The 10,157-nt window shown below is 46.6% G+C and overlaps 1 protein-coding gene across 1 annotated transcript; it reads right to left on the bottom strand.

The window, feature by feature from the left end:
• Nucleotides 1–4,740: 4,740 nt before the first annotated feature.
• On the bottom strand, nt 4,741–5,607 carry LOC113324366. Its single transcript, XM_026572686.1, has one exon. It carries the CDS (start codon nt 5,605–5,607, stop codon nt 4,741–4,743), a length of 867 nt encoding a protein of 288 aa, XP_026428471.1.
• Nucleotides 5,608–10,157: the final 4,550 nt, after the last annotated feature.

The following is a 10,157-nucleotide window of genomic DNA, read 5'->3' as shown; positions in this document are numbered from 1 at the left end:
TGAGTAGCATGAAACCTCCAAGTACCAAAATTAAGGCCATTGCACGAAAGGCTCAGACAGAAAGCATACTGCATTCTGTAAGTAAAGATTTTTGTGAAAAAATACGAAAATCCATCTAATCATTGTGATAACTTGCAAAAAAACTCATGAACCTAACTAAATTGCAAATTAAGGTTTTGCGCCTCGCGCCATATAGTAGACCCCGTTGGTCGAAACCGTGCCTAGCCCAGCTAGGCAACCAAATTCGCCGCAGCGCGATAAAAGTGAGGCCGCGCCCTAACATGCCGGCCCTCTTCCAATTAACCAATCAGGTCACTTCAAAATCGCCACCGCGAGTTGGAAGCATAGCCATGCCCCTAGCATGGTGGCCCCACTTTCCGACGACCAATCAGGTTGCTCCAAACCTGCCACGATCTCAAAAGAAGTCGCTATACTAAGCTAGTTTCTCAAAACGTGCTTCCCAAATGTGCTAGCTTCCAAAACGCGCCACACGCATCCTACACGCGTTAATTAGGGTCTCCACACACCAAACCCTAATTTTGGCAAGTTGCAACCAAACTCGTTCACGATACTTTGGCCACGCCGCAACTAGCATACTGCTATGTCGTGGCCACTGGCATACCACCAACACGTTTCCAATATCGCTATGCAAACAAGATGCGACCATGATCAATGGCCATCTTTTCTCCTGAGATGCAAATCTCGGCCGTCCAAACTCGCTACCAAACTGCAAGAGTTATGGCGACTTTTGGCCACAACGCCAAATCCCTTGGTTTGTGCCTCCAAATCCTAAATTGGCTACAACGCCAAATTCCATGGTTTATGCCAAAACCCCTAACTAAACCTCACCTAAAAAATGCACGAGCATGTTGGCCATGCCACCATGCCGCAACTGCTAGCACGTCGCTATGTCACGGCTACTGGCATGCCACCACGCCACAGCTACTAGCACGTTGCTATGCCACGGCTACTGGCATGCCACCATGCCACAACTGCTAGCACGTCGGTACGCCACGGCTACTGGCATGCCACAGATGCTAGCACGTCGCTATGCCGCGGCCATTGACATGCCACCATGCCACAGCTACTAGCATGTCGCTATGCCACGGCTACTGGCATTGCCACCATGCCACAGCTACTAGCACGTCGCTATGCCAAGGCTACTGGAATGCCTCCATGCCACAGATGCTAGCACGTTGTTATGCCAAGGCTACTGGCATGCCACCATGGCATAGCGACGTGCTGCCATGCCACCATGCCACAAATACTAGCACGTCTCTATGCCATGGCTACTGGCATGCCACCATGCCACAACTTCTAGCACGTCTCTATGCCACGGCTACTGGCATGCCACCATGCCACAACTTCTAGCACGTCGCTATGCCACGGCTACTGGCATGTCACCATGCCACAGATGCTAGCATGTCGCTACGCCACGGTTACTGGCATGCCACCATGCCACAGCTGCTATCACGTCGCTACGCCACGGCTGCTAGCACGTCGCTACGCCACGGCTACTGGCATGCCACCATGCCACAACTGCTAGCACGTCGCTATGCCACGACTACTGGCATGCCACCATGCCACAACTACTAGCACGTCGCTATGCCATGGCCACTGGCATGCCACCATGCCACACGTAGCAACCTACTACACGTTTTCCACGAAAACATTCGAGACATCAAAACATGTGACAAACTGGGGGATACTCATCAGGGTATTGGTCTGGCGGTTAACAGCGTGCGGCGTGTAATACGCCTGTTACAAGAAAGTGTCATAAGAGTGAGGCGGTTAGTAAATACAAGAAGTAATGGTGAAACGTTTTCTTCATTATGGAAACATCAATTCCAGGCGTTACCCGTTACCACTTTCTTCTATTACTCAACCGTTTCCACTTCTTTTGAGGCCAGGGTACGTTTCATTACGACTTGTATAAATAGGTTTCACCTATTTCCACCAAAGGATAAGTTTTTGGTTAGGAGAACAATACACATCCAGAAATCACCTGGTAGCTTTCCATTCAGCTAGCCAGTTCAACTTTCGGATACAAGTCGCAAAACACCCATACTTCCAGAATCAACTATTCTGGCCTCAACACTTTCTTCGCTTCCCTCCCTAAGACCAACCCTTCTCCTTCACTTTGTGACCGAAGAAAACCTGGAACGTCCATTCTTGGCTTAGTCCAGGGTTGTATAGATTGATCTCTCGAATAAAAAGTACTCACGTGCAGTACATTGTTTTGGGTTTTGATTCGTTTCTCACCCGCACTCACACGAAATTACCGAAACCAGCAGAAACGGTTTTCACCTACAAACAATTGGCGACCACAGTGGGAGATTAATCTTTCGGTTACAATATCAATTTCCAATTCCAGATTTCATCTTTCAACTCAGATTTCGGAAGAGGGGAGCAGAGAATCCACTCAGGATCGACGGCTCAGTTATCAACAATTATCAACAATCACACAACGGGGAACAACTGGGGACTTTTCGCGGGCAAGACGACGTTGCCCATAAAACGCGGACTTACGCCCTGGGATCCGTTTTGTTTGAAGGGACCATAAATCAAGTAAGTCTGGTCAGGCAAAATACATAACCGATTACTTTGGGTTTCCGCTTTGAAACCAAACACCATGTTATTCCCAAATTTCATCCCATGCTTTCCACCGTCATGCAATATTCACGGTTTCACAATTTTCCCAGATGATTTGCTACTTACACTTGCAATTCATACTTTAACATATCAAAAAACCATTATTCCAAAATAATCCAAAACTCTCATAATGAGCAATCATCTATCAATCCAAAACCAGGAAAAACCAAACCACAAACTAGGCGTTTCTTCACATTTCAAAAAAAAAAACCTAAGGAAAGAAAGTTCAGAAAATAAAACGCTCAAGGGAAATCATTCAACAACGACTTGTTCTTCTTGGAGAAAGCGTCCTTCATATTTTGAAGAGCCGCCTGCTTCAGCTTCAATTCCTGAGATAAGTTCTCCAACTCCTGGGACAACTTATCAACTTCTGCCTCCTGATGATTAATCAAATCCGTGGAAGAACCATCAAGCGTTTCATCCTGCAGTATTTGGATCTCATAAAAGCCCTTGCAGAACCAGGAGGAATTAAACTCAAAATATACACACATATCCCGGTGAAACTTCCAGCTTGAGACCACATCTTCGGAAACAGTGTGGCCATTCACGTTGCACATATGGTGAATTGAAGATAGAGCTTCTTCCACACGCTTGACCAATGCAAATCGTCTAGTGAGTTTTTTGGTCGTGGAAATATGACCATATTTTCCCATATCCTGGTATACAACTCTGCATGCTTAGATGGTACACTGAAGCCTCCAATCAACACATGGACTTCGTGAGGAGTAAAATATGGAGGCACAAAAATGGCGCCCGCAACCGAATCTGTTACCGGCAAAGTATTCCTGACTACGATTGCGCCAATGGTCGCTGGATTACTTTCCACCATATGGGTCTCAGAGTTATCAACATTCATTTCCAAATCACTAATAGGCGTGGCTTCCACGGTTGGACCTTCGTCGTGGCGAGTCTCCACCTCAAGGCCATCTTCAGAAACAATTCCTCCCTGCAACATTACGAGTCAGTTTTGTTTTAAAAAGCAAAGAGAAGAAGGGGGAGGAAAATACGGAAACTTACCAACTCATTTGCGGAATCGCCGGAGAAAGACTCAGCGTTACTTTCAGAAGCACTTTCTTCATCACCGTTGGATCCCGAGCTTTCTTCTTCTTCGGATTCTCCTGCATCCTCAGGAAACTTATTAGGCAACTTTTGTGCAAGCCTAGCAAAGGCGTTTGTGTTGTCAAGACCCTGAGTTATGAAAGAAGAAAAGATGTTCGGCAACAAAAATAGAAGACTTGTGTAAATCAGTCAAAATTAGTAGGGAGTCATAGATACACGTATATTGGAAGAATTGAAGGTCACGGAAACTTCCGTGTCCGACCGAAACCACCCGCACGGTTTTTGGACCTTCGTTCCTTTTTTTGAGAACGTCCCGCATCCAGACTGAGAGACTTTCACTTAGCAGAAGAAGGTTCTCTCAACAACGGATGCTCCACTAAAGTCACAGAGGAAGGCTTGCCACGAGTATTCTCCACAACATCTCCCGCAAACCCATGTATGGAGAGAAACTCATCCTGCCGGAACTTGTTGTACCTAGGGGTTGTCACTGGACTTCGATCTGGGAGAAGGAAAGGGAGGCTTTTACCTGGCGCGAGAACACTGGCATTAAGAACAGCTGGCAACGACTCTTCCGGAGAACCGGCTGACCAATAAATGGGACCCCTTGGTCAAAACCCATATGCCGAGCCGCCATGTCAATATTATAAGGGACCTCCTTGAAACATCCCCGGAAGAAAGATGGCACGTGTCCAGGGATGCAACTCCGCATAAATACGATTTATCCAACACTCGTATTCTCTCCGGAAGAAAGAAAATTCAAGTTCGGAGCAGCGGCGAAAGTGTTCGGATGAATTATATACGAATGAACTGGAGCCCATGGACGAAACTAACAGCGTAGGCATTGTCAAGAAAATCAATGAGCTGCACTCCATATCTTGGACGCTTAGTAGACCAGCGCAGTATTCGAGAGTCGCCGCAGGACTCATGAAGTGGAGCCAACAGTTTGGGAGCATATTTTGTAAAATGCTCCCACATCCATGCCTGGAGAAAAACGACGTGAACATACGAGTCCACTTTCATATAACCATTCTAAGCATACATATCCACGACCAAATGATCCAAATGGGTATACAAAGAACCAAGAAACAAGCCGCCAATACGAAGAACGACGCCTTTCGCCAGTTTGATGACAAATTTAACAAGCCCTCGCCTTATCTCCTTTTTACCAGAGTCGTCATCAAAAATATATCTGGACAGCCACAGTGCTAAAAATGCAGCAACATGAAGAGTGTCGTCTAAAGCTAGGTCGGAATCCGGCTCATCAGGGAACCACTCAGACACCCACCATCTATAGAAGCATTTCGTCTCGTAATCCTTCCGAACGAATCCTTCTGACTTCTTTAAAAGAGTGGCATATATTTCTTCTTCATCGTCGGATAATGTGATGTCAAGATTCCCTGTTATGGGAAGGTTCAGCAAGACAGCTACACTCTCTAAAGAGATGGTCATTTCACCCCATCTGCATATGGCGGTATGAGTATCTGGGCACCATCTGGAGACAAATGTGATCAAGCCCGGGGTGTCATTCCTAAATTGAAGTGTTGCAGAAGCCGTGACAGCTCCAATGATTTGCGCTTTGGTCAAATTGGCCCTCACACCATCTTGACTTATCATAAATTTCATCCACTTCTCAAAAGAACGCAACGGACTCTGACAGATCTTGAAGTCGATGGGAGAAGCAGGATACTCTTTCCTCTGCAGGCATAATCTTATTATGCTCCCCGGCCGAACCGACTGGACCTCTCCTTCATTTTCTGAACCGGTCAGAAGAATCGCCACATATTTGGGATGAGTTTTCCTAGGTGAAGAAGACTTTGTAAAAAATTCATCATCTATGTTTGGCTTGGAGTTTCCGACGTTTTTCGAGGTAGTAGCAAGACTTTTCTCGGTTGACATCTTAACAAAATTCTTTATGATTTCGAAGTAACTACAACGAAGCAAAACGAAGAATTACTTTCTTGGAGAAAAGCGTACATTAAGTCTTAACAAAGTCGGTTATGAACAACAACACATTCGTCGCGGAAATTTCTCTTTGGCCACATGTCATGGCATTCATAACTAAAAGAATGAGTACTGATGCCGCTCAATGGGATATACGTGAATGTCGCACTCTTGGCCAAAACTAGGAAATACCACGGGAAACAGGCAAGGTCGCGGAAAGTGCAACCTAGGTCAAGTTACGAGAACATGCTTGCGGCCGAGAGAGGGATGTTTTCGCACGGCCACAAAAGGGAAACGAAACCCTGAAACTAGGTTTTCACGAGAAGAAAACTAATGACGGCAACCTATTCACGCACACACATTTTGCATAATACTTGGTTTTTCTTACCATCGACGCGACGGCTAATATTACTATGATACTGCTAGCAAGGAAGAATCATTCATACAAATGTATTTCTATGGGTTCATGGAGAATATATCTATGGCTAGGGTTTGCGCCGACAAAAAAAAAAAACGTTGGAGCACATACCTGGAATACGCTCGCCTACTTCTCTGCTTTGTTGCTAACCCGGAGATGTGGAAACAAAACCAATACTACAAAAAATACGAGAGGTGCGGCAACCTTTATATGTATATTCCTTTGGAGTTTGGGTGAAAGAAGGTTTCCTTTTATAAGCACAACACTTTTAGAATTAGGACGGAAGAAGGTTTCTTGTTTGAACTACGCCCGAAAAAGGCAATCGGGCCCGCGGAGGTAATGCTCCATGACACAACCATTTCGCGGCCAAGGCAACGCCACTATGTTTGCGCCTTCCGTCCAAGCCAAGCCGAGCCACGCCCAAGCCAAGCTGCGTCCGAGCTACGTCCAAGCCCAAGCCGAGCCGAGCCGCGCCCAAGCCGAGCCGCGCCCAAGCCCCAGCCGCGCCCAAGCCGAGCCGCGCCCAAGCCGAGTCGCGTCCAAGCCGCACCCACGCCATTCCCAAGCCGCGCCGAGCCAAGTCGCGTCTAAGCCACGCCAAGCCAAGTCGCGCCCAAGCCGCGCGAAGCCAATTTCCGTCCAAATCGCGCCCAAGTCGCCCATCCTCTACTTCAAGCTAACGGTACCAACGCCCCATGGTTAAAGTGAATCTATGCAAAATCCTCTGGCACAAGGATCACAAGTTTCTAACACCTTCCACTAAAGGTTAGTTGAATTTTCTCGACAATCTCGTCACGTCTTGCTCTCTCGATTTTACTCTCGCCTGTCACCATCTCATGCTTACCTCGCAACAATGGTATTGTTGCGTGCTAAGCATGAAACTTAATGTTGATGGTGGTTTTTAACTTAGGGTTAAAATCGTAAAACCTTGCATCAGATGTGACGTCACTCTGCATGGAAGCGGTGTTGGGAGTACTAGCCTCTCCACCGACGCATTTATTGAACCGCTCAATATACTTTAAATTCTGGCGCCTCGCCAATACTAGACTCGCTGAGTACTTTCCCGTGCTATGTTCCTCAGCAGAACCCTTAAATCGGTACGGCATGACGGAGTTATGTTCACTCGCAGCTGAGTAGCATGAAACCTCCAAGTACCAAAATTAAGGCGTTGCATGAAAGCCTCAGACAGAAAGCATATTGCATTCTGTAGGTAAAGATTTTTGTGACAACATACGAAAATCCATCTAATCATTGTGATAACTCGCAAAAAAACTCATAAACCTAACTAAATTGCAAATTAAGGTTTTGCGCCTCGCACCATATACTAGACCCCGTTGGTCGAAACCATGCCTAGCCAAGCTAGGCGACCGAATTCGCTGCAGCGCGCTAAAAGTGCGGCCGGCATCTTACCATTAACCAATCAGGTCACTTTAAAACCGCCACCGCATGTTGGAAGCGTAGCCACGCCCCTAGCATTTTGGACCCACTTTCCGACGACCAATCAGGTTGCTCCAAACCTGCCACGAACTCAAAAGAAGTCGCTATACTAAGCTAGTTTCTCAAAACATGCTAGCTTCCAAAACGCGGCACACGCATACTACACGCGTTAATTAGGGTTTCAACACACTAAATCCTATTTTGGGCAATTTACAACCAAACTCGTTCACGATACTTTGGCCACGCTGCAACTAGGATACTGCTATACCGTGGCCACTGGCATACCACCAACACGTTGCCAATATCGCTATGCAAACAAGATGCGGGCACGATCAATGGCCATCTTTTCTCCTGAGATGCAAATATCGTCCGTCCAAACTCGCTACCAAACCGCAAGAGTCGTGTCGACTTTTGGCCACAACGCCAAATCCCTTGGTTTGTGCCGCCAAACCCTAAATTGGATACAACACCAAATTCCGTGGTTTATGCCAAAACCCCTAACTAAACCGCGCCTAAAAAATGCGCGAGCATGTTGGACATGCCACCATGCCACAACTGCTAGCACGTCGCTATTCCAAGGCTACTAGCATGCCACCACGCCACAGCTACTATCACGTCGCTATGCCACGGCTACTGGCATGCCACCATGCCACAGCTGCTAGCACTTCGCTATGCCACGGCTACTGGCATGCCACCATGCCACAACTTCTAGCACGTCACTATGACACGGCTACTGGATGCCACCATGCCACAGCTTCTAGCACTTAGCTATGCCACGGCTACTGGCATGCCACCGTGCCACAGCTTCTAGCACGTTGTGATGCCAAGGCTACTGGCATGCCACCATGCTACAGCTTCTAGCACGTCGCTATGACACGGCCACTGGCATGCCACCATGCCACAGCTACTATCTCGTCGCTATGCCACGACTACTGGAATGCCACCATGCCACAGCTGCTAGCACATCGCTATGCCAAAGCTACTGGCATGCAACCATGCCACAGCTGCTAGCACGTCGCTATGCCACAGATACTGGCATGCTACCATGCCGCAGCTGCTAGCACGTCCCTACGCCACGGCTACTGGCATCCCACCATGCCACAGCTACTAGCACGTCTCTATGCCACGGCCACTGGCATGCTACCATGCCACACGTAGAAACCTACTACACGTTATCCACGAAAACATTCGAGACATCAAAGCATGTCACAAACTGGGGGATACTCATCAGGGTATTGGTCTGGCGGTTTACAGCGTGCGGCGTGCAATATGCTCGTTACAAGAAAGTCTCGTAAGAGTGAGGCGCTTAGTAAATACAAGAAGTAATGGTGAAACGTTTTCTTCATTATGGAAACATCAATTCCAGGCGTTACCCGTTACCACTTTCTTCCATTACTCAACCGTTTCCACTTCTTATGAGGCCAGGGTACGTTTCATTACGACTTGTATAAATAGGTTTCACCTATTTCCACCAAAGGGCAAGTTTTTGGTCAGGAGAACAATACACATCCAGAAATCACCTGGTAGCTTTCCATTCAGCTCGCCAGTTCAACTTTCGGATACAAGTCGCAAAACACCCATACTTCCAGAATCAACTATTCTGGCCTCAACACTTTCTTCGCTTCCCTCCCTAAGACAAACCCTTCTCCTTCACTTTGTGACCGAAGTAAACCTGGAACGACCATTTCTTGATTTTATGCCAGGGTTGTATAGATTGATCTCTCGAATCAAAAGTACTCACGTGTAGTACATTATTTTGGGTTTAGATTCGTTTCTCACCCGCACTCACACGAAATTACCGAAATCAGCAGAAACAGTTTTCACCTACAAACACCTGTTTCTTTGTTGTTTTGGTCGAAGGCCTACCCTTTCCCTGCCACTTCTGAGGTTCTAAAATATCTTATCTAGTGAACGGACGGTTGAATTTCCGTAATTCATATAACCAAAGTTGTCTTTGCGCCGGTAGTAAAGAAGCATACTTCTCAAAAAGTTCCTTGTGTACCTTAGTGTCGCAAAACACTTCCCCAAGACCTTGATTTGGTGATGGATATTTAAATGTTAGTTGTTTCCAAAATGGATCTATATCTTCAATTGGAATCATCCTTCTTCTGCCATTCAGTCTTCTTCGGTTAAGGTGATGTTGTTGATCGATAGTTCAGATACCATGGACACATGTTCAACACCGGAGATGATGGAACCACCCGCGCGTCAGATGATATTTTGTTGAGTGCAAAAAATGTGTCCATGCGCTGATTTCTGTAGAAATGTAGGAGTTCACATAGATTCTCGATAAGATGTGTGACCTCTTGTTCCACCGGTTTCTCATAAGTGGTGAAACTATTGATTTGAGGATCGCTGGGTGACGAATCAGTCCCCAGTGCTGGAATCTCCGGAGGGGAGGTACCGCTTAACTACGATGTCAACTTGATGAGGAAATCGAGTATGTGGTTCATCGTGTCTTTCATCAGATCCATGTTCCAAGTGTGAATCTCTTGGACCGTGCCAATTCGACTAGAGTCATGGTTCTTTGACCGACCACGTCGTTGTATGTAGTAATGGAAGGCGGAATATCACCATTTGAAAGATTTGGGATCAAGTTTGAAGTAGTTGAATTAGTTCTGAGACTAACCATCTTTGATAAAATGTGAGA

The sequence above is a fragment of the Papaver somniferum genome, chromosome 11 (assembly GCF_003573695.1).
Source record: "Papaver somniferum cultivar HN1 chromosome 11, ASM357369v1, whole genome shotgun sequence".
Taxonomy (NCBI): Eukaryota; Viridiplantae; Streptophyta; class Magnoliopsida; order Ranunculales; family Papaveraceae; genus Papaver; species Papaver somniferum.
Note: the sequence above shows the minus strand (reverse complement) of the source record. Positions and strands in the feature narration are given on the sequence as shown.

Excerpts from the sequence above, each read along its gene's own strand:
- LOC113324366 (XM_026572686.1), bottom strand. The coding sequence starts at position 5,607 with ATGTCAACCGAGAAAAGTCTTGCTACTACCTCGAAAAACGTCGGAAAC.